The sequence below is a fragment of the Alligator mississippiensis genome, chromosome 3 (genome assembly GCF_030867095.1).
Source record: "Alligator mississippiensis isolate rAllMis1 chromosome 3, rAllMis1, whole genome shotgun sequence".
NCBI lineage: Eukaryota > Metazoa > Chordata > Crocodylia > Alligatoridae > Alligator > Alligator mississippiensis.
In genome coordinates, this window is record NC_081826.1 from 302,687,293 (window position 1) to 302,711,123 (window position 23,831).

The 23,831-nt window shown below is 63.5% G+C and overlaps 3 protein-coding genes across 3 annotated transcripts; 1 reads left to right on the forward strand and 2 right to left on the reverse strand.

Moving 5' to 3' along the window:
• Positions 1 to 5,630: 5,630 nt before the first annotated feature.
• On the reverse strand, positions 5,631 to 12,555 carry LOC106737470 (killer cell lectin-like receptor subfamily G member 1). Its single transcript, XM_059725398.1, has 7 exons — positions 12,155 to 12,555; positions 9,453 to 11,857; positions 8,843 to 8,953; positions 7,708 to 7,797; positions 7,111 to 7,259; positions 6,518 to 6,621; positions 5,631 to 6,262 (listed from the first exon to the last, which is right to left on the reverse strand). The coding sequence occupies exons 2-7, from the start codon at positions 9,790 to 9,792 to the stop codon at positions 6,064 to 6,066; spliced, it is 993 nt and encodes a 330-aa protein (XP_059581381.1). The 5' UTR covers positions 9,793 to 11,857; positions 12,155 to 12,555; the 3' UTR covers positions 5,631 to 6,063.
• Positions 12,556 to 13,890: 1,335 nt separating this feature from the next.
• Positions 13,891 to 17,529, forward strand: LOC102564361 (uncharacterized). Its single transcript, XM_059725399.1, has 6 exons — positions 13,891 to 14,045; positions 14,235 to 14,605; positions 14,908 to 14,982; positions 16,027 to 16,077; positions 16,293 to 16,439; positions 17,042 to 17,529. The coding sequence occupies exons 1-6, from the start codon at positions 13,951 to 13,953 to the stop codon at positions 17,416 to 17,418; spliced, it is 1,116 nt and encodes a 371-aa protein (XP_059581382.1). The 5' UTR covers positions 13,891 to 13,950; the 3' UTR covers positions 17,419 to 17,529.
• Positions 17,530 to 17,980: 451 nt separating this feature from the next.
• Positions 17,981 to 21,999, reverse strand: LOC102564129 (beta-1,3-galactosyltransferase 5). Its single transcript, XM_014600241.3, has 2 exons — positions 21,924 to 21,999; positions 17,981 to 21,539 (listed from the first exon to the last, which is right to left on the reverse strand). The coding sequence occupies exon 2, from the start codon at positions 21,250 to 21,252 to the stop codon at positions 20,227 to 20,229; it is 1,026 nt and encodes a 341-aa protein (XP_014455727.1). The 5' UTR covers positions 21,253 to 21,539; positions 21,924 to 21,999; the 3' UTR covers positions 17,981 to 20,226.
• Positions 22,000 to 23,831: the final 1,832 nt, after the last annotated feature.

Here is a 23,831-nt window from a genome sequence, read left to right on the forward strand (position 1 = left end):
CTGCGGGACCCCACTGCCCACACCCTTCCAGGTCGAGACCGACCCATCCACCACGACTCTCTGGGTGCGACCCTCTAGCCAATTCGCCACCCACCGGACTGTGCAGTCATCCACATCACAGCCTCTTAACTTGTTCACCAGTATGGGGTGGGATACCGTATCGAAGGCCTTCCTGAAGTCTAAGTATACGACATCCACCCCTCCTCCTGTGTCCAGGCGTTTCGTAACCTGGTCATAGAAAGAGACTAGGTTGGTCAGGCACGATCTGCCCGCCACAAACCCGTGCTGGTTTCCCCTCAGCATAATTTGCCCTGCCGGGCTCTCACAAATGTGAGCCTTGATAATTTTTTCAAAGACTTTACCAAGGATGGAGGTGAGACTGACCGGCCTATAGTTGCCCGGGTCCTCCTTCCTCCCCTTTTGGTTGTAGCCATGTTGATTTAAGGAGACAGGCAGACACGGTTCTTTGGGTAAATGTGATATCTTTTATTAGACCAACTAAATAGTTGGAAAAAAATGTTTCATGGTTTCATAGTTTCATAGTTGGTCGGGTCAGAAGGGACCTGAGCAGATCATCTAGTCCGACCCCCTGCCATGGCAGGAAAGAGTGCTGGGGTCAAACGACCCCGGCCAGATGTTTGTCCAGCCTCCTTTTAAAGACCCCCAGTTCTTTGCAAGCTTTGGGGTACAAACGGGTCTTCAGGCCGAGGGAGAGTCTGCAGTTGTTTTGTGCTTTCCTGGTGCTATTTCAGGTGACAAGGCTCCTCTGGGGGCATTTTGTAAGTGTGAATTGGGAATAACCCCCGGGGGCGGGGAAGGGTGGGAGCACAGCACCTTGCCTCTGACACATAAGTACACTCATGGGCGGATCTAGGATTTTGAAAAGGTGGGTGTAGATGATGAGCTTCACCACCACATCTAACACAATGCAGATTTTTCTCCAGCTAAGAAGAAACGAGAAGCTTTACCAATACGCCCAAGCCAGGGCTGGGTTATTCAGTGTAAGACCGGAGCAAAAACAAATGAAAGGTCCTTGGAATGAGTTAAAAACAGTCTGCAGGGCTGTGAAATGGGAGCTACGGGACGGAGCAGCCAGCAGCATGGCAGGACAAAGGACAGCTAGACTGGTGGGACATCAAGACGTTAGAAAGGAGAGCGGGTGGTTAGCACCTGTGGAGTGATGAGACATTATCAGGAATGAGGTAGAGGACAAAGAGCCATGACCTCAAGGGACTCCCTCGGCACTGCCTGACTAGAAATGCTGCTGCCCCTGGTTAAAATCTTTGTGCACCAGGAATCACAAGAGGGTTCAAGCGCACCCCGCTGGGTCTGCTACGAGTACACTGATGAGGACGGGGGCACTGACAAAACCATCCACTTCATCGTGTCGCCCGTGCCACCTACACCAAGGCTGGGAAAGGTAAAGGTGCTTCCAGGCTGTGCTGGGCTTGGCACCGTTTGGTAAGACCCAGGCAGAGACCAGCGTGCAGCCAAGGCCCCTGTGAGATGGAGAGAGGGGTTTATCTGTACAGGAGACAAGCAAGAGCATGAGGGCGGCCATGCGAGCCGGCGGCCACTGAAGCATGCGAGAGGCGGTTGGAAAAAGAGGACGTTTCCAGGCAGCAGCAGAGCCCGAGGCACGTTTACCGGCTATAAATACGTGGGGGGAGAACCCAGGTGTCACAGACCGGGGGAGGGAGGGGGCGCAGCGGGGGCCAGTTTCATCTTCCCCGTGGGTTTCTCCAGGAAGAGCCAGTTGAGCAAGTCTGGAGACTGAGGTCTAGCAGCAGCTGGGCTGGGGCTGGAGCCGACAGGAAGACATTCAAGGCAGACAAATGCAAAGAGCTGCACCCCAGGAAGGATAAACCCAAGGCATGGGTATAGACTGGGAGAGAGCTGGCTGCATGGAGCTGGGGTCTAGTGCCCACGGACTCAGCCTGCATCAGCAATGGGACAGTCGTGAAAAGACAAACGGGGTTGGGGATGCATCAGTAGAAGCATTAGGGGCAATACCCAGGAGGTAAGGGTGCCTCTCTGCTCCACACTGGTCAGGGTACATCTGGATGCTGCTTGCAGGTCTGGGCTCCACACTTTAAAAAGGATGTGGACAAGTGAGAGAGGGGCCAACAAAGATGCTCAAGGGCTTGGAAGGCAAGTCGTACAGGAGAGACTGAAGGATCTGGGCACGTTCAGCTTGCAGAAAAGGCGCTGGGGAGCAGCACCCCACATGCAAGCAGGGGGGTCAGCCTGCTGACCCCAGAGCTGCCTACCAGCCCGGAGACCCTCTCCAGCAAACAGACACTGGCAGTGCAGTGGAGACAGCGCCCACTGGTGCCGGGGCATTGCAGAGAGGCTGTTTGCTGAGTTCTGATGACAGGGAGACGTCTTCATCAACAACCTGGAAATTGGCACAGCGCGCACCCTCAGACAGTTTGCAGAGGACACCAAGCTGGGGGGAGCAGTAGAGACCTGGACACACTGGAGGACCAGGCCAAAAGGAATCTCATGAGGTTCAACAAGGACAAGAGCTAAGTCCTGCGCTTAGGAGGAGCAATCCCATGCACCGGTGCAGGCTGGGGTGATGGGCTGGGCAGCAGCTCTACAGAAAAGGACCTGGGGGGACAGGGGACAAGAAGCTGAACAGGAGCCAGCAGTGCGCCCTTGTGCCAAAAAGGCTAATGGCATCTTGGGCTGCATTGGTAGGAGCGTTGCCAGCAAATGGAGGGCAGTGATTCTTCCCTCTATTCGTCACTGGGAAGGCCACATCTGGGGTCCTGTGTCCAGCTGTGGGACCCCACTACAGAAAAGATGTGGACACGTTGGAGAGAGTCCAGTGGAGGGCAACAAAAATGGTTGTGGCGCTGGGGGCCAGGACTGGTGAGGAGAGGCTGAGGGAACTGGGCTTATTTTGTCTGCAGAAGAGAAGACCGAGGGGGATTGAATAGCAGCCTTCACCTCCCTGCCGGGGGGCTGCAAAGAGGATGAAGCTGAGCTGTTCTCAGTGTGGCAGATGGCAGGACAAGGAGCAATGGGCTCAAGCTGCAGCAAGGGGAGTTGAGGTTGGATATTAGGAAAAACTTTCTCACTAGGAAGGTAGTAAAATAGGCTGCCAGAGAGGTGGTGGAGTCTCCATCCTTGGAGGTTTTCAAGACCTGTCTAGACAAAGCCGTGGCTGAGATGATGCAGTTGGGGCTGGTCCTGCTTGGAGCAGGGGTTGGACTAGACGACACCCCCTGAGCTCCCTGCCAGCCCACATCTTCTAGGATTCTGTGCAGAAGCGAGCGAGGCCCCGGGGAGCACAGCCGCGGCCTCGCCTGCGTGCACACAAACAGCAAACCCTCGTTGCACGGGGGCAGCAGGCAAAGCGGAACAAGCCACCGAGACGAGACAGCTTGTTCTTCAGCGGGGAGCGGATGGCGGGGTGGCTCAGTGACGTCAGAAGCGAGGTGCAGATGGGACCCCAGGGACCGGGTGCCCTCTCGATGAATGAAAGGGAGAAAGAGCGGGGGGAAGTGGGAAAAAAAGGCCCAAGCAGGGGGTTTCAGGGCCCAGGACAGGCCCACAGCACAGAGCTCGAGAGAGGCAGGAGCTCCTTGTAGCAGCTCTTTAGCTAAAGCCTGTGGGGCTGCAGCAGAGGCCCCCCAGGGCAGCAGGAGTGGACCAGGCAGCTGGGGCATGGCGAGGGCCCCTGGTTTCCCCAGGGACCAGAGAGACCTGGGACTGTAAATCCAGGCAGAGGGTCAGTGCTTAGATGCAGGGCCAGGACCCGGAGCCTAGAGCCGGGGGCCAGGACAGGTCACAGGCGGTGTCGGGAAGCAGCAGTGAGGCTGGGAGCATCCCCGGAGGAGACCGCTCTCCACGGCCTCCCTCACCTGCTTTAAGGCTGCACTTCCTGCCAGCCCCAGGGCACTGCTCATCCACAGCAGGACCACCCCCCGCCCGGCGGGTCTGGGCGGCCTGGCCCTCATCCCACTGGAGGCTGTGGAGTGGGGCTATGGGGTGGGCATGCACGCCTCCCCCCAGCCAGACACCGGGCTGCCACGAGAGACAGCTGACGCCATCCTGCCACGAGTGCGGCCACCCCGTGCTTCGTTGGCTCATGTACAGGAACAAGTGCGGTCACAGTTCCTCTTTTGGGGTTGCCCCCGGCCGCTATTTCTGGCGTGCTTGCAGCTGCGGTTGGGGGGGGGTTTGCAGGACAGTGCAGCGCCTCCGCCTGGGAATCGCCCCAGATGGGGCTCCCTGTCACCCACGGATGCCAGCCACTGCCACAGCCTTGGCAGCCTCCGCGGTGCCGGCACCCCTGTCCCGGGGAGGCCAACCAGCACCCGGGGTGTGCTCTGGGCTGGGCTGGGCTGGGCTGGGCTCAGCTGCTGACTCGTCTGCCCAGCTTCTGGCTGGACCGGGCGGCTTCCAGCGTCCTACGGGCACACCCCGGTTCCCCCCAGATGTACCCCTGCAGCAGCAACCACCTTTGGTCTCCTCTGCATCTCCTGGCTCACGGGCCGTGGTCTGTCATCCAGCACCAGGACAAGTCGTGAAGGGCTGGGAGCCCAGGGTCCCACCGTGCTGGTGGGAAAGCAAGCTACAGCCATTATACTTCCCCAGCCCATGCGGGGCCCGTGTCCTGCTCCAAAATACCAACGACACCGGTGTAAATGCGCCGGGGGCAGCGGGTCTGATGTGCCACCGACTGATGCAGGGCCATGAAGGCAGACAGCCTCCCATCATGGGGACATGGCCCGAGGACCCAAATGCCCATCCAGTCACTCACCTACCCTGCCAGCTTCTCCAGGCCCCAGGACTGTTTCGGGTCAACCCACTGCCCCCTGGGCCATGCACAGATGTCCCTGCTTGCACAGTCTGGACGGCCAGCACCAGTCCCTCCAGCCTGCAGCCGTTTCCACCCAGAGCCATCACGGCTGCATCAGGGCACAGCCAGCCAGGGCTGCGTGCCAGGGCTCAGGGGTCACAGTCTAGGGCTCGGCAGAAAGACATTCACCCTGTTCAGCAAGCTGTGAAGCTCTGCCCTGCTGCTATTGATATGCCACCAGCCTCGCCCTGGCAGTTAATTGGGACCAGCTGGGAGCGCGCAGTCTCACCCAGGCCACCAGGGTAGGCAGGGGCAGGCCAGAGCTGTGCCCGCTGCCCCCAGGCTGGCTCGCCGCTGTCCGGGTACCAGTGCCCTGATGTTCAAGTGGGGTGAGGATGACCTGCTGGCCAAATGTTGCTGCAGGTCACGGTGCCCACCTGCCCTATGCAGCCCTTGCCCTGCATTCTCAGGCTCGGGGCGCCTTGTAGGTTTTCCTTGAGGGCCCCGCATGCCCTCCCCTCCTGTGCATGTCCTCAGGCAGCTCCAGATGCTACAAGGTACCCTGGATCTGCCTTTCTGCCCTCCCAGGCCTCCCCCCAATAGTGCACCCGCCCCTCATGCAGCCGAGCTGGGTGCTGTGGCCTGTGCCTGGGGGCACTGCTTCCTCCCCCAGATGCTTGTCCCGTGTCAGGCCCTTTCAGGCTTGCATTGCCCTTCCCAACTGCTCCCCAGAGAGCTAGGAAGTCCTAGTCCCCACAGGACTCCCCCAACCCAGCCCCACACTGCCCCACACTGCCCAGAGAGAAGACAACTGAGGAAAGCTTCATGGTTTATTGAGGAGATGCATGGGAACCACAACCCTGTGGATGCTGCTGCGCCTCACCCCAGCTCCTGGGTGTCTTCCCCAGCCACCAGTCACAGCAGGGCTGGCCAAGCAGCACATGCACACCGGCAGGCTTGGGCACTGTCTCCATCGCTGGTCTGTCTCCAGGACCTGCAGCTCAGCCAGGCAGGGGGGGTGTGTTGGGCAGCAGGCATGGGGGTTCAGTGCACAGGGGGCTGCAGTTTGCAGGCAGCAAGGGAGCAGGACCCCCAGGTAGGGCATGGGGGCTTGGGCGGCAGGGACTGGCGTATAAAGGCCAGAGGGTGGGGGTAGGGGTTGCTGGGGCAGAGCAGAGTCCTGGGGGGCTCCATGGCTGGGATGCATGCAAAAGGGAACCAGTGCCCTGCATGGGGCTGCAGCCAGGCTCTCACAGGGGACCGGCACACACATAGGTCACGCTGCCCCGGTGGAGGGTGGGGGGCACTATGCCAGGGCCCCACTGCAGCACGGCCGCACTTTGCTCGCAGATCCAACGTTGGGACTCCCAGCACTGGCCGCCCGACAGCCCAGAGCCTGACAGCTTGCCACAGACAGGGTATGAGCTGCTCTTGCGCTTCACCCACTGCCTGGAGGGGAAGGCAGGGCAGGGCGGGGCAGGACAGGGCGTCAGAGCTGCTCCCTGGAGCATGCCAGGACATCCTTGCCGGGAGCAGCCCCCACCCCAGCCCCATAGAGCCCCAGCCTCCCCTGTGGAAGGTGCAATGCCCCCAGCCCAGCCCAGCCCTGTCTCATTTCCATGCCCATGCCACCCTCATCCACACTGCAGCAGCAGCCAGGAGTCCCCCAACACCACGCAGGGCTCCAGCTAGTCTGGGTCTCACCTGTCCAGCATGGAGCCATCCAGAAACTTCCAGCCTGAATGCGGATTGTCTTCTTTCAGCCCGATATAGAAGACACTGGTGTTAGCCACCTGTTGCAGGTTAGCCTACGGCACCGCACAGCGGCACAGTCAGTACAAGTCTCACGCCTGTCATGCGTGTACTGCACCTGCTGCCATGGTCACACATGTGGGCAAAGGGGTGCTGCCCTGGCACAAGTGTAGTGCATGCACCAGCCTGTGGCCCCAGGACCCTGCAGACACAAATGCATGGGCTCCCCCTGCCAGCCCAGCATGGACACACTGGCACAAGCATGCTCCCACTGCAAGCATGCACGCACATGCATGCTCCCCGGAGGCGCAGCTCCCCCTCTGCAGGGCTGAGTTGCAGGCTGCTGTGTCTGCCTGCACTGAAGTTCCCACAGCCAGGTCCCTGAGCCCAGCCAGGCCAGGAGATCAGACTTGGGCCCTGGGGTCATGGGCCCTGCTGCAGGGGTCAGGGCGTGACTGTATGCGCTGCCACAGCTGCAGGCATGGGCAGATGCCTGGGAGCCCCCACCCTGCTCCAGCTGCACTGAGGAGTTGGGGGGCACTCACCAGTATGACACCGGGCCGGGCTGCAGCTAGCTGAGCATCTCGGCCAGTGCAGTCCTCTCTGCTCCCCTCCCAGGTCCTTTTGGTTGTAGAAAAGTAAAAGCAGCTCCCAGCCTCCCAGAGCCAGCCGGCCGGGCAGAACTGGCATTGCCCTGCAGGGAGAGAGAGCAGCGGGCACAACGGGGAGCCCAGCTGGCCCCACATGCAACCTCTGGCACAGGGGCAGTGGGGCAGAGGGAGGGGAGCTCCCCTGCAGCCTGGTCCCAGGGCCGGAGCGTGTGCCAGGCTGGGGCACCGTGCTGTCACCCAGCTGAGCGTGGTGGGGCAGGGGAGCCCAGCTGGCATCCCCAGGGAGCTGGCACGGATGGCAGCCCTGCACCATGGGGCTTGGGACCCCTGGAGGGATGCACTCGGGGGGGCATGGCGCTGCTCCCTGCCTCCCCCCAGCCGGGGCTGGTGGCCAGAGGGGCCCACTGGTGATAGGCAGCAGGAACGAGCAGGCAGGGCACAGCCAGTGCTGGGTCATGGGGACCTCCAGCCCTCTCTCCTATGGGGCAGCCTCCCTCCTTCCCCCCCATGGGCCCTGCTCTGCTCTCCTACCTGCCAGGAGCTTCCCCGGGGCCTGCCCACCGGCCGGGCCATCCTCTGTGCTCCGGGTGCATTCACCGCAGCTCCCCATCTGCCCTACAACTACAGAGCACGAGCCTCAGCCCGGGCTGCCCATGGACCCTCTAGTCTGACCTCATGGCTCGGGCAGCACCCAGCACCAGCTGGCCCTTGCTTCCCATGCCCACGGCAGCTAGAGCCCATGGCCGCCCCAGGAGCAAGGGTAGATCCAGGGTTTTAGAAAGGGGGGTGCAGCGGGGGTGATGTATCATCACATATAACATCACATTTTTCTCCTAGAAGTCCTGCCAATGGGGTAGGGGGCTAGCACGATATGATTCAGGTCAAAGCAAAGCCAAATATAACTACGGGAATGTGCACTCATTTGCTAGAGTATAGATGAAGTTAAAAAAACAACAACATCGAACTAGGCAAAAAATAATCAAAGGAGATTGCATCCTGAGTTGTAGTTAAATTGGCACTGCTTAGATCCATAAAACAAAACCAAGTCTTCCTGAACAAAACCTGCAGAGTGGAGAGGTTAGCAGGAGTCATGGAGATGACAACCAGCCACGAAGTCAATTGCGTCTCTCGGCCCTGCCTGAATAGAAATGCCGCAGCCCCTCCCAGGCAGCTGGTGTTAGAGCCTGGGTGGAGCAGGAGTGCAAGGGAGTGCAACTGCAGCATTGCACCCCCAGATCTGCCCCTGCCTGAGAGCCCCGGTATCGCCCCGGCCAGGCCACGCTCCACTGCCCACAGCAGGGCCTGGCAGGGCGAGCAGACAGTGCCTCGTCTCACTTCCATGCTGTGGCTTTCGGTTCCCGTGGCAGGGCCGGGCCTGGGGTTGTGAGGCTGATGCAAACGCTCCTAAGGCATCTCTATCTGCCCTCCCCACCCCTGCCCGCTTGCTGCCCTGGCTTTCAGCTGCTGGGGTCCCTGCCTCCCCTCTGGGCTGCAATGATTTGTGCTGCAATGTCCCAGGAAGGGGAGGCTGAGCCCTGGCACTGGCACATGCCCCCAGGAGGGCGGGGGGTGGGAAGGCCATATCCTGGCCTGCCCCAGTGCCCGGGGGCTATGCAAGGTGAGAGGCTGGGGTATGGGGTAGCAGCTGCCTGATGCCCATACTCACGGTGCAGGCTGAGGCTGATGAGCAGGACTTGGCAGAGCAGGAACAGCGTGCACAGAGCGGACAGGCCGAGGGCAGCCCCACGCCAGGACAGCTGGAAGAGGTGCTGCAGGGCTGAGGGGGACACGGTCAGCCAGAGCTGGGAGCACGGACCCCGGGAGGGGTCAGCACAGACCCCCCCAGGAACAGCACATGGGGACTGGGGAGGGTGCCTGGGGGTTCAGCAGAGGGTCCCCCAAAACCAGCACATGGAGGGCCAGAGTTAGGGTCACTGGCCTACCGCTGCCCCTGCTGCATGTTGTCAACCTCCCCCAGCCCAGGAGCTGTGCCCCGGCCCTGCAGGTCTCTGTCTGCCCCAGGGAAACTGAGGCAGCTGCAGGAGTGGGGAAAGGCCAGGGCTGCCCCGTCCTGCCCGGCTGTGTGGGAGTGCTTGTGCACCCACATGCCCACGAGCGCTAGCTCAGCCCGTGGGTCTGTTCCCGTAAGCTGCCGTGACCCCATCCCCACACATCCTGCAGCTTCCTCCCTGGCCGCTCTGATCCGCCTGCGCGGCCCCACAAGAAGCCACAGTGGGGCAGGTGCCAGGGTGGGCGCAGCCTGTGGGGCTCATTACCTGCAGTTGCAGCTGGCGGGGGGATCTGGAGATCAGCGTAGGTGACCTCCTCCTCCATCCTGGGGGCTCTCACCGGGCTCCCGGCTGGGGACAACCAGGAACTGGTCCTCCCCCGCACCCACCCTTCCCGTGACGTGAAATGAAAAGTGCTGCTCTCAGCGCCATCCCCAGAGGCACCAGCTGGGCCAGCGCTCGCCCCGGGCGGGGAATCCCCATGACATCCCTCCCTCACGGCCGCGGCTCTGCTAGGACCAGCAGGGAAAGGACTCCACTCTGACTGATTAGCCACGACCCCCGGGGCCATGCCAAGGGCTGCTGGGCTGTGCTGGACACCAGCCATGGTGTTAGGCAGGGACCAGCGCCCAGGCCGGCTCCAAAAGTGCTGGAGTCACTGTCCCTGCCCAGAGCTGCTCTTCTGCTCCGCCCACAGCTGTCTTCAGCGGACCATGACGCTGTAAACACTTTGGGCCCCCGCTTCGCCCCATCACGGCTGGTGGCTCATGCATTCAGCATGTGACAGGTCCCCCCACCCCTGGGATGGACAGCTGGGCCGTAGGCGGCTTCCCCTGCCTGGGCACTCCCTGCAGAGAGGTCTCATGATCAACACAACAGTGCCTGGGACCATGGCCAGGCTGCGCCCCCATGCCCAGTGCTAGGGGCAGCCCCGGCACAGCATCCTGGGCACCTTGCCCGCAGAGGCCGGCCTGGCTTTGTGCCGCTCTGCAGCCCATGACACAGGCTGGGATGTGGGCCGACATAGTTTCATAGTTGCTCAGGTTGGAAGGGACCTGAGCAGATCATCAAGTCCGAACCCCTGCTGTGGCAGGAAAGAGTGCTGGGGTCAAACGACCCCAGCTAGGTGTTCATCCAGCCTCCTTTTAAAGACCCCCAGGGTAGGAGCCAGCACCGCTTCCCTTGGAAGTTGGTTCCAGGTCCTGGCCGCCCTGACTGTGAAGTCGCGCCTCCTGATGTCTAGCCTGAATCGACCCTCTGCCAGCTTGTGACCGCTATTTCTAGTCACTCCCGGTAGTGCTCGGGGGAACAGGGACTCCCCCAATACCTGCTGGTCCCCTCTGACTAGTTTGTAGACGGCCACTAGACCCCACTTCAGCCTTCTCTTGTGGAGGCTGAACAGGTTCAGGTCCCATAGCCTGTCCTCGTGGGGCCTGCCCTGCTGACCCCTGATCATGCGAGTGGCCTCCTCTGGACCCTCTCCATGCTGTCCGCATCCCTCCTGAAGTGCGGCGCCCAGACCTGGATGCAATACTCCACCTGCGGCCTGACCAGTGTCGCACAGAGGGGGAGGATCACCTCCTTGGACCTGCTCGAGATGTATCTGTGGATGCACGACAAGGTGCGGTTGGCCTTCCTGACCGCATCCTCACACTGTCGGCCCATGTTCATCTTTGAGTCAATAATGACTCCAAGATCTTTTTCTGCCTCTGCACTGACGAGAAGGGAGTTCCCCAGCCTGTAGGTCTGCTGCTGGGTCTTCCTCCCCAGGTGCAGCACCTTGCACTTGTCAGTGTTGAAACCCATTCTGTTCTCATGCACCCACCCCTCTAACCTGTCTAGATCCAGTTTCAGCCTGTCCCTCTCCACTGGCGTGCCCACCTCTACCCACATCTTAGTGTCATCCACAAATTTGAACAGGGTGGTTTTCACCCCCTTGCCCAAGTCACTGATGAAGATGCTGAACAGTGCGGGTCTGAGGACCGAGCCCTGGGGGACCCCACTGCCCACATCCCTCCAGGTCGAAAATGACCCGTCCACCACCGCTCTCTGGGTGCAGCCCTCCAGCCAGTTAGCGACCCATCTGACTGTGTAGGCATCAACGCCACAGTCCCCTAGCTTTTTAATGAGAATGGGGTGAGAGACAGTGTCTAAGGCCTTCCTAAAGTCCAGAAAGACTACGTCCACCGCGACACCTGCATCCAAGGATTTTGTGACCTGGTCATAGAAGGCCGCCAGGTCGGTCTGACAGGACCTGCCTCGAATGAACCCGTGTTGGTTGCCCCTCAGCATAACCTCCCCTGCCGGCCCCTCGCGGACATGCGCCAGGATAACTCTCTCAAAAAGCTTACCCAGGATCGAGGTAAGACTAACTGGCCTGTAGTTTCCTAGGTCCTCCTTCCTCCCTTTTTTGAAAATGGGGACCACATTGGCCCTTTTCCAGTCCTCTGGCACCACACCAGAGCACCACGAGTGCTCGTAAAGCCATGCCGGCGTCCCGCAATGACCTCGGCTAGTTCCCTCAGTGCTGGGGGTGGAGATCGTCAGGACCAGCTGATTTAAATACGTCCAGTCCCTCCAGAAGTTCCCTGATTAGGTCCTCTCTGCCCCTGGGCCTGGCTGTGCCTCCCCTGGCTCAGTCGGGGATCCCAAAGGGGGGGATGCCCCCGTCCCTGCTCAAAAAAATGGAGGCAAAGAATCTGTTAAAGAGATTAGTTTTGTCATCTGGTGCGACGACCGGATTATCAAGCATGTCCTGCAGAGGCCCCATGTTACCCGGTACCTTCTTTTTGCCCCTATGTATTTAAAAAAGGACTTCTTGTTGTCCTTGATCTGGGTCACTTGTCCCAGTCCCATCTCCACCTTAGCTTGGAGGATCATCTCCTTAAGGAACAACCACTCTTCTCGGACACCCGACTCCCCTCCCCTCCCCTCCGGGACCCCAGCGCCTCCCCAACTAGTCTCCTTACCTCATTGAAGTCCACCCTCCTGAAGTCCAGGGCTGCTGCCTTGCTGCAGGCCTTTGCCACCCTGCGCTGGATGGTGAATCCCAGCAGGCGATGATCGCTGTCGCCCAGGTGGTCGAGCACCCGCAGACCCCTCACCAGGTTGTCTCCCGTGGCCAGGACCAGGTCCAACAAGGCGTCTCCCCTGGTGGGGCTGTGCACCTCCTGGGTTAGGTGGAGGTCCTGTAACTCAGCTAGGAACCTGTGTGAGTGGTCAGACCTGGCTGACTGCTCTTCCCAGCAGATGTCCGGGTAGTTTAGGTCACCCATGATGACCACGTCCCTTGACTTAATTGCTTCCGTGAGCTGACCTGAGAATTCCCGGTCCAGCTCTTCCCCCTGGTTGGGTGGCCTGTAGTAGACCCCCACCATTAAGTCCCTCCCCCCCCGCCCCCTTGTATTCGGACCCAGAGCACTTCAGCCTGACCCTCCTCTGCCCCCGTGCTACTCATTGAGGACGTGTATTGCTGTTTGACGTAGAGCATCACACCCCGGCCTCTCCTCCCTGCTTTGTCCCGCTATGTCGAGCTTGGATCCTGGGGGCTCGGAGACCCAGCATGGTCTGTGCCCCTCACGCTCTGCCCAGCAAGGGGGGTGGGTGGTCCACGGGGGCTGTCCTGCATCATCCTCCCTGCCCCTCCAGGGGCAGTGAGCACTCGGACATGCTTCTAACACACGTGTGTGTTCTAACACAGGCAGGTATGTACATGTGTGCACTCCAAATTCATGGAAATGGGAGACTCCTCCTTAACTTGTGCATACAGCCATGTGGCCGAAGGAAAGCCCAACTCGGGGGCATCCAAACCACAAGCTTTCAGGCTTGGGCCTGCACGCAGGATGCCTGCCAAAGGATCTGGAAGCATTTGAAGCCCCAGGCAAGGGTGGAGGATGTTTGTGGGTAGCAGGGTCACATTTGGTTCGTGAATGACTCACGGATTTGGAATTGATTTGGTTGGTTTGATGTGGAACACGAAAAAATTTCCTTTTAAAAAAATGTGCAGGCATCACCCACAAGTATGTATGCACGGGCACACACATACAGATGTGTGCGCACACGTGCACATGGTTCTGCCAGGTTGGGTGGAGGTGGCTGCTCTCACCTTGCCCCTGTCCCAGCTCCCCCCTCCCCGGACATGCCCAGCGCAGGGCTGAGCAGAGCTGTGCAGGGCCCCGACCTCGACCCCCGAGCTCGTTCAGAACAGGCCCTGTCGCCACTCCCTGAGCCACCCTCCCCTGCCACCCCCACCACCACCTCTCCATCCCCCGCCCGCCGCGCGTGCATCCCCACAGCTGCCTGTCCATCCCGTATCGAGTGGGTGGTATGTCTGTCCATCTGCCCATCCGGCCCCGCCGCACCTCCATCCACTGCCCTATAACTCCGTCTCCCCACCTGTCCCTCCACCCCGGCCCCCCCACCAGTGCACCCATCTGTGTCTCTGCAGCAGTGCACCCGTCTGTGTGCCCACCCGCCCCCTCGCCATGCGTCCACCAGACCCGTCTGTCTGTCCACCCCACCCGGCAAATCCATGTCTGTCTGTCCATCCAGCCATCCCTCCCCGCCCGCCCGTCCGTCCGTCCGCCCACCCATCGCTGCAGGAATGCCTCCGCCCGTCTCTGCCCGCCCCGCGCAGCCGTCCGTCTGTCCGTGCCGCCCCGGACTACGTTTCCCAGCGTCGCTCTGTCTGGCCGTGCCGGGGCCGGGGCCGGGCCGGGCCGGGCTGGGCTGGGCTGGGCCGGGCCGAGCCGTGCCGGGGTCGCACATGCTCCGAGCGCCGCTGCGGGCGCGATCCGGGCGCGGAGCTCCGGGGCGCCCCGGGCTGCTCGCGCTGGAGCCGCCGCGAGAGCCGGGCCGCAGGTGCGGGGCTGGGGCGCCGGGCACGGCGGCGCGGGGCGGCCGCGGCAGGGGGCGGCGGGCCCGGAGGTACCAGGCGGGGGCAGGGCTGCGTGCCCCCCCCCCCGCAGCTCCTAACCCTAAGCCTGCAGGAGCCTGGTGCCCACCCGCCCTGCCCGCCACGCCACCCTGACCAGTCCCTTGTCTCCGCAGGTGCCCGTCCGGAGGAGCCCGCCAGCCCGGGACGATGCCCCGGGGCCAGGCCTGGAGCCCGCAGGAAGTGGGCTGCCTCCTGGCACTGATCCGGGGCTGCGGGGCAGTGGGGCTGCTCATGGCCTCCACGTCGCGGCCCAACGAGGCGCGGTGGCGGGAGATCTCCCGGGGGCTGGCGGCCGCGGGGTACGGGCGCAGCGTGGCGCAGTGCCGCGCCAAGTGGAAGGCCCTCAAGCAGGCTTTCTACTCCGAGCGGGAGACCCGCCGGCAGCCCGGTGCTCGCCCGCCTCGCACGCCCCCTCACTACCGTGCCATGGAGAGGCTCTGGGAGGCCGCCGGCCGGCCCGTCTTCGGGGAGCGGCGCCTGCCGGGTGAGCGGGACCAGGCCCCTGAGACTACCGGGAGCCACGCAGCATCGTGCTGCGGTGTGGGCATGGCCGGCACCCGGTTGCCTCTGCCTCCCAAGCCCAGGGTCCCTTCTGCAGCAGGAGGGGAGCCCTCGGCCAAGAACAGGTCCTGCACCCAGCTGTGGCCACCCCATGCAGGGGGCTGGGATCGATCCCCTCCGGGGTGTGGGGTGAGCCCCATGCCGGGCAGCTCTGTCCCTGGGTGGGGTTTCCATTGCCCTGCCATGTGGCCGTCCCGCTGTGCCTGACCTCTCTCTCCTTTCCAGCCCTGGTGAAGCTGCCGCCTGTCAGGCGTCGACCATCCCTCCAGGCCCGGTCTCCATCCGCACCTGAGCTGCCAGGTACCCTCGGGCGGGTGCTCGGGGCCTGGCCTACAACGGGACTGGGGGAGGGACAGGCAGGAGCCAGGGGCTGCTTTTGTTCCCCTCCTGCCACTTCATCCCATCCACAGGCAGCCTCTTGGCACTTGCACCCATCACCTGCCCCAGGAGGTCTCTGGGTCCCAGGGTCAGGGGTGCTGCTCTGTGCGGCTGTTGTACCGGTTTGGGGGTGCATGGCGTGGACCACTGTCCATCTGCCCTGCACCCTGGCCGTGGGCTCCCTGAGTTGGCCATCAGAGCTGGCACTCAGGGGGATTAGGGTGTAAACCTAATCCCTTTCCCACCCCCCAGGTGTGGGGTGCCGCGGGTGAGCCGTCCGGCTGCAAGTATCGCCTTGCCCGGCCGGCTTCTGGAAGGCAACCCGGGGTAGCGCGGCTCTGGCTCCACCCTGCTCCCAGCAGGCTCGGGGAAGGGCAGCAGGGCACGGGACCTTTCTCTGGGGCTGCGGCCCCATCCAGGCACTGGCACGGGCTGGGGAGAGGCAGGGCTCTGCTGTTCCACGTGGTGCCCAGGCCTATATGGATGCCTGCCCCTCTTCCCTGCCCACTGATGCCACGGGAGGACTTGCTTCTCTGCAGTGGGGACCCAGCGCCCAGCCGAGGCACTGCACCATGGAGGAGGGGTCTCTGTCCAGGCCGTGGCCAGCCACGAACCTGGCGTCCTGGCCACATTTCACCTTGGGAAATCACCCCTCTGTCTCCCAAGCCCCCCGCCCCCCGGTTGTTCACGTGAACATGGGGTTCTTCACTTCCTGCCCGAATCTGCCGGGTAGCGTTGGTGCGCACTGTTACACAGCCACCACCCTCCACCCCAAAGGTGGCTGCATTGCAGGGCTGGGTGAGTTACTCCTGCCGGCCTTTGTCCATAGCTTGTATGATGCTGTGAGCCCCGCGGGGCTGTGGCCAGGGGGGTGTGATGGGTGCCAGCATGGAAGCTGGTCCAGGGCCAGAGCTAGTCGTGCTCTCAGCAGCTGCCATCAAACTACTCTTGAATCTCCCCCCACAGCTCCCCAGGATGCAACCTCCCCGGCACAGATGGTTCCTGCTCCTGTAGCACGTAAGACTTGTTACCCCTTGCCCTGGGGAGCTCCCTTGGCCCCGTGCCCCCTGACACTGCCTGAGCCCAGCCTACCGCAGGCCCCTCTATGGGCAAGCATTGGGGGGGCCACGAGGGGGACCTGGGGCCGTGTGGCTGCCCCAGGATCAGTGGACAGAATGGGCCGTGGCAGGAAGGTGCTCGTGGCAGACACGTGATTGTCATTCCCTTCACAGACTCCCCCGGGGAGCATCAGGCAGAAACAGCATGGGGGGCCCAGGACCCAGCAGTACCAGTCATTGCCGGAGACCAGGCTCTACCTGAGACCGCGGTGGAAGATGAGCACCTGGACAGCGAGGAGGCATCAGCTGCAGCCCTCCAAGGTACACTAGCCTTGGCAGCCACCCGCGTGCCCCCAGCCATCATGCTGCCCACGTTCCGTCGCTGCACAGAGATGCAGCCGCATGGCCTTGGTAGGGCCTAGGGCGGGTCTGTGCTCTGCCCCAGCCGGCATCCCATGGCAGTTGTGGGTGCAGCAAGTTTGCTGGGTCTCAGTCTGGCTCCTAGCAAGACGGATTGCAGCCTCCGTCCCCGCCACAAGCCCTCTCGGCCCTGGGCAGCTGGAGAGGCGTTCGGGGCTGCGTCCTCACTCCCCAGGACTCTCTTGGGACAGGCTATTTCCTCTCTCTGGCTCCCTCCTGGCTGGACCTGGAGCAGGGCAGAGCTCACCCGGGGGGCCCCAGGGAGAGAGGCAAAGTGCTGGGGTGGGGAACGCAGGGCAGGGCATGGGCAGCTGCAGCCTGCCGTGCTGGGCAGGGGTGAGCACTGTCCCTGGGCAAGCAGGGAGCCTATTTCCTCTGCTCCTGGGGGGAGCTTGGAGGGGATATGAAGTTCAGGTAGGGGATGCGCCTTCCTCCCTGCACCCTGGGCACTGGCAGGTGGGGCAGGAGCCCAGCGCTCACCCCTGCACCCCATCTGCTTGCAGGCCCCGGTGCGGCGCACCTGCTTCAGAGCATGCAGCAGCTGCTGGTGCAGATCCTGCAGACCTCGCGACGGCAGCAGGCGCTGCTGGAGAGCCTGGCCAGCGACACCGTGTCCCGCCTGCACGGCCTCTCGGACAGCCTGGCCCAGGTGGGCGAGACCCTGCAGGAGCTGCTGTTGCGGGCGCAGCCCCACCCCATGGCCCCTGGGGGCCTGCCCACCCCGCTCAACCCCGACCTCTGCCCCAGGGCCGGCTCCCAGCCCCCACTCCTTCCCAGGGAGCCCGGTGTCCCCAGCGCCCCCCGCACCCTGCCCTACCGCAAGGAGCCCACAGTGCCCCCCACCTCGGCCTACCCCACACCCCGCTTCACCCCACACTGAGGAGGGGGCGGGGGGCCTAGCGTGTGGGGTCACTGCAGGGGCCGGCCTAGTGAAGCCCCTGGGTCTTTGGGGCATTTTTACTGTTTTTAATAAAACGCAGAGGGTTTTTCACCCTGCTCAGAGCTGACTCGCTCACCAGGGCAGGGGGCGTCTGCTCTCTGGGGATCAGTCTCAGAGACACCGAGGGGCTGGGGCAACTTGCAGGCCCGCCTGGGCATAGCCTTGGGGTCCCTGGCGATGGGGACGGTCGCTGCAGGGCAGCTGGGGCACGGCAAGTCCCTGCCCTGGGTAAATGGCGCAGTGCCAGCCTGCGGGCTATGCGGCCGCGCTGACCCCACCAGGGCTTTGATCTGCCTGCAGCCCTGGGAGCGGTGAGCCTGGCTGCCAACACCCTCCCAACCAGCCATGCTGGGGCTGCTCGGCCCTGCTACCAGCTGGGGTGGAAATGACCCCATGTTAGCAGAGGGCCCAGCCCCTGGCCTGGGCCATGAGAAGGAGGGCCTGGCTCCTCCCTGCAGGTCGGGAAGCCCAGTGGGGGTGGAAGTGAGCACGCACCTCTGGCTGCAGTTGTCACCTTTATTGCAGTCGTCACTTGTATTGCACCATGGAGCACTGGTGACGTGAGCTCTGCCCTTGGCCTCTGGAGCCAGGCGGCGCTGGGAGCAGTGGGCAGCGCCTGCCCACCCCCCTGCTCTGCTGAGCGGAGCCTGTTGTCTGCAGGGTCGTTAGTGCTAATGGTTTGCAAGGCACCCCTGGGCCTGAGCTCTGAGCCCCTTCCTCCCTCCCCTGCCCACAGCCCGACCTGCTCCTGCAGGGGCACGGAGAGGGAATCACCCGTCCTCCCCTTCCCAAGGGGCTCCAGGGCCAACCCAGCCAGCGCCAGGCAGCTGCACGGCCCCTGGCTGGGAGCAGGGACCATGTTATTGGAGTGCCAGGGGTCTGGGTCCACGCTGGCTGGAGAGGTAGGGGGAGGAACTGGGGGTGGCCTGGTACCACCCCCTAGTCCTGCCCTAGCAGCAGTAACACAGACACGGGTGGGCTTCTGTGGTGTAAGAGGGATGGGGACACCAGCTGTCACGCCCTGGGCACTGTGGTGCAAAGGCTCGGCGTTGCTGGTGCCCTCTCCCTAGGAGGGCCATGGCCACCCCAGCATCCTGACCACAAGCTTTGCCCAGAGAGGCAGAGCGGGGTATGAAGCAATGGTTTCAAGCTGCAGCATAGTCGGTTTAGACTGGATCTCAGGAATCACTTCCTCACTGTCAGAGCAGGGAGGCCGTGGGAGAGATGCCAGGGACTCTCCATCGCTGGAGGAGTTCAAGGAGACGCTGGGCAGCCCCTGGGTGGGGATGCTCCCAGCGCAGCTGTGCCCATGCTCTACTAGGGGGGTTTCAGGCTTCTGGGCTTTGCTGTTCCCTCCTCTCTGCCTTTCTGCTACATCAGGGGCTTTTGCTTCCCTCAAAGGCACTGCGTGTTGGCTGCAGCCCAGGCTGGGGATGGAGATGGGGCTGTGCCAATGCTTCTGCTGGGACCAACCCCGCAGGGTCTTGCCCCTGTGCTCAGTCAGACCAGTGCTGCACTGGGGCAGGAAAGGATTTCCCCCCCCGATCAGATTGGGCCGGGGCAGGGGGGCTGCCTTCCTCTGCAGTGTGGCACGGCCTCTGCCTCCAGTCTCTCAAATGTATATTAATGCCCTTTGCAGCAGCAGGACTTTGGCTGCCACAGCTCCCTGCTTTCCCTGCACGGGGTCAGGGACGATGCCTGGGGCTGTTTCGGGGTGATGGTGTCGTGCTGTTCAGAGGTTGGACTGTGGATGTGTCTGGGCTGGTTTGGACAGGGCTGATCCTGCCTCAGGCAGGGGCTGGACTGGATGTGACCACCAAGGTCCTTGCCAGCCCCACTTCTCTATGACTATGACTCTAGGACAGGCTCTATTGCTCTGCACAGGGCTCTGGGCTGCTCCTGCTACCAGCAGACAGGAGCAGGCAGGGCTTGGCAAGGTTAGTCTGTTAGTGTGAAGGGAGCTGGGACAGGGAGTGGGCAGTGATGCCCAAGGTCATCCAGGGTCAGGCCGGGAGTGGAGCCCAGCCCCGGTTAGTGCTGAAAACTGGGTTACAGAAGCACCTGCATAGCTTAGTTTTCCTGGACTCCCTCCAGCCTGGGGCTGAGGCCCTGCTGGGCACCACCCCCGAGCAGGCCGCGTGCCCAGGAGCTGCAGGGATGCAGGACCCAGCCTCCCCTCCAAGGGATGCAGCATTGACATGGGCCGTGCACTAGCACCCAGCAAAGGCAGTTCTGGTCCTGGCCTCGGGGAGGAGACAGGGGCAGTAGGGCCGATCCCAGGAGCTTCCCACCCACGCTGCAGCCGTCACTGCTGGCACCAGACGGTCTCAGGCCCCAAAAGCCAGAGCCAGCCCCGGGAGGGCAAAGCTGGCAGTCGGGACAGGAGATCTCAAGGCACTGGGCGCAGCTGGGGCCCTGCCCAATGAGCTCCTGGCCAGGAGACTGAATGGGCAGAAGGCAGCTGCAGGGTCTGAGGGGCTGTGGAGGTGCGGGCAGTGTGCTGAGGCCTCGACCCCTCAACACGCAGTGCCCTTCCCAGCCCTGGGCACTGCCCAGCCAGCCGGCACTCGGCAGACACTCGCCCGCACCGCACCGGTAGCTGGCAAAGGCACATGGCAGCATTGTCACTGGCACAGCAGGGACCTGCTGAGCCCCACGCACGCTGTGGGGCGCGAGCTGCTCCGGGGTGCCCAGGAAGTGCCCAGACATAGCCAGGAGTGAGTGGGTGCCCCTCCGCCCCAGGGCCAGTCACCTCCAGTGGGTGACCTCCAAGCTGTCGCGGCAGGCGTCGCGGGCTTGCAGCATGCTGCGGCGGGCGGCCTCCTGCTGGGGCGGGCTCAGGTGGTGGATCACCATCAGGTAGCGGTAGTTGCACACGCGCCACTGCACATTGTGCTTGGCGAAGCGGGCGCTGGCCTGTGCCTGGATGCCTGCCGCCTCCGCCAGGATGCCCACGTAGGCATCCTCCACGGGGATGGGCCGTACACGCTCCGCCACTGACAGCACCCGGGCAGCCGCCTCCAGAGACAGCACGTAGCCGATGCCGCTGGCGTAGGGTGGGTACTTGTCGGGGCCGTAGTCCTGCCGCGACACGTACCACTTGCTGGAGGGCTCCCGGATGACCTGCCGCTTCTCCTGCGAGAAGACGGAGCCAGCGTAGAGCCCGGCAGGGACGGGGTCAAGCTGCGCCAGGAAGCCCGGGAGCCGGTCCGTGTTGACGAAGCAGTCGTCATCCGTCTTGAGCATGTAGCGGGGCCGGCACCGCTCGGCCGCCCACTTGAGCCCGTGCATGACCTTCAGCGTCAGGTTCCGGTACGTGTCTCGGTAGTTCCCCACCAGGATGTCCCCGAAGTCCTGCTGCTCCTGCCGGATGCGGCTTGCGGTCCCAGCATCCGCCGCCTGCCCCACTAGGAACACGGCCTGCCAGTGGAACGGCGCCGGCTCGTCCTGGGCGCCCCACGTCCTCCGGATCACGCGCCTCTGCTCCCAGTTGCCCGGCGCAGACGTCACCAAGATGAGGAGCACCTGCCCCAGCTCACAGCGCGGGGCTGCCCCCGGGCTGGCCAGCAGGGATGGGAAATCCACCCCGCTGGGCACGGGGGCTGCGCCCCCAAAGCACCACCTCCAGAGGGGCCTGCCCTGGGCCAGGGGGAAGCGGCCAGAAACTACCCAGGCCCCCCGGGCATCCTCCGTGACCAGCAGCAGGCCCCAGAGCAGGAGGAGTGCCAGGAGGAGGCTGGCACAAAGCAGCTGTCTCAGGCGCCGCAGATGCATCGGGGCCGCGAGTCGGGCGTTCAATGGTCATGGTCAGCTGGGCAGCCCCCACGCTCGCACGGATCCGGCCCGGCACGGGGGGAGCACGGCGTGCAGCCCCGCCAGCTCACGGACACGCTCGGAGCAGACCCCCTGGACCTGGCGGCATCTCGCGCGGCAGCGGACGCTGCAGGCTCCTTCCACGCGGGGCTGAGTCTGATCCGCGACCCCCGCCAACCTCTCGACACGGCTCCGGTCCAGGGGTTTGGCGCGCCCTTTTGGTGCCGGTCGTGCTGGGCTGGGCTGGGCTGGGGCAGAGAGGAGAAGTCAGAGCCGGGGCCAGGCAGCCCGCATCCCCCCGGCGGCTTGGCTCTGCTCGGGGCCGCGGCCGTGCCAGACGGGCGCGCAGCGGGTGCCCGCGCGGCACAGGCAGCAGCAAGCCCCCCGTGCATCGCCCCGGGGCCACGGCGGCGGGCAGCCCGGCAGCAGGGCCAGGCCACGGCCCCCGCTCAGCCCTGGTGTCCGTCCTGGGCGGCGGAGGCTGCCCCGCGCCCCGCTCCGCTCCGCCCCGCTCCGCTCGCTGCTGGGGCGCCGCGGGCCGGCGCTGGGATGCGGTGCGGAGCCCGGGGCAGGCGCTGGGGGGCGCCGCGGGGCGCGGGGCGGCGGGGGGGCGCGGGCGCCCCGCTACTTACGGGCCGGGGCGGCACGGAGCGGCGCCCCGTGCAAACTCCGCCGCGGCTGAGTGGCAGCGCCGGGGCCAATGGGGCCGGGGGGAGCGGGGCTGGAGCCTATCAGGAGAGGGTTTTCGGAGGAGGGGCAGGGCGGAAAAGTTGTGGCCAATCGGGGCGCCACGTGGGACCCATCCCTTTCCCCCCCCCCCAAGGGCCCGGGGGGGCTCCCTGATGCCCGGGCCCGGGTGCGGGGTTGGCGGCGGGAGGGTCTGGCCCTGCTCGGGCTCAGCCCCCGCTGCACGGGGGGTTCCCGGCCACACTGGTCGCACGGGGGGGGGGAGTCCCGGTCAGACTGGTCGCACTGTGGGGGGGTTCCCGGTCAGACTGGCCGCATGGGGGGGGTCCAGGTCAGACTGGTCGCACCAGGGGGTGTGGACGGGGGTTCCCGGTCAGCCTGGCATGAGGGCCGCCCCTGCCCCCGGGAAAGCAGCGGGGTGGCGCAGCTGTGGGCGGCGTGGAGAGGTCCAGGCCGAGGCCGTGCCCGTCTGCCCCCACCACAGGTGAAGGCAAGCCCGCCCCGCGCCCAGGCCGTGCCAGTGGCACCGTGCATGCTGCGTGCTGAGCTGCCCCCGTGAGAAGCAGTCACAGACTCGTGGAAAACGAGGGCTGAGGGGACCCCAGGTGTCACATCCAGTCCAAGCCCTGCTCCAAGCTGGACCAGCCCAACTCCTGCATCCCAGCCAGGGCTTTGTGGATCCCTGCCTTAAAAACCTCCACAGCTGGAGACTCCCCCACCTCTGGGGAGCTTGGTCCAGTGCTCACCAGGGAGCATTTCATCCAGGAATAGCAGGGGAGCCTGTGAGGGGGTCTGTGGAGGACGGCAGGATGAGCGTGGCCGCTAACCTGCACCACAGCTGCCCCAGGGCCCATCCTGCTACTGATTGGAGGAGTCTGAGTGTCCGTTGGTTTAGCTAGTCCAGAGCAGCAGGCCGGGGACTCATGAGCGCTGAGGCTCAGCAGACTTCCCAAGACTTCCCCAGCCAAGTACTGGAAAAGCTGCCTCCACAGGGCTGCAGTGTCTGTCCAGAGCTCCTGCTACAAGTGGTGCCCTGCCGGCCTTTCCTCCCACTGGGCTTTTCCCCCAGCTTGGATTTCTGACTCAGGAGGAGGGCTGGGCTTGGAGCAGGTCTAAGCCCAGGCCCCGAGAGAAGCTGGCAGGAACATCTGGATCCTGCTGAGGAAGCATCCCTGTGCAGGGCGGCTGCAGCTCCAGAAGGTCAGCGTGGAGGGTAACACCTAAGCAGTCTGGAGGTTTGCAGAGGAACTAAGTGGCTGGGGGAGGTTCCTAGGGACCCAGGGGAGGGGTCTGGAGCCCATAGAGCGGCTGAGGGGACTGAAGAGCCTGGGGAAGAGGGTTGAGTGTATCGGCATGGAAGGAACAGCAGTGATGAAGATGGATCGGTGATAACATCTGCGAGGCATGGGGTATGGGGTAGGGAAGGAATGGAGCCATGCAATTAGCCCATAAGGCAGGGACCGCTGGCATTTGGTGGTTATTGAGAGTGATTTGGGAACCTGTGGGGCAGCCTTCCTTATAATAATACTAAACATCAAGGCATGGCAGGAGAATGAAAGGGTGATTGCCCAGAAAGTGAGGGACTCCAGGGGCTTCACAGCCATCCCTGGAAGGACACCCTGCCACAAACGGCACCACCTCCATCAGGTCTGTGGGACTGCAACTGCCCTCCTTGCCTCCGGTACCACTGTGCGGAGGACAGGTTCCCCCTGTAACCCTACTGGCTGGATGCCATGGAGCTGGACGGGCAGGAAGGGCATGACAAGATCCTGTCTGACAGACAGAGACATGTCCCTCCTGAAGTGCTTTGTGCCAGGATACCAGGGCAGAGAAACTGGAGAACCTCATACTCC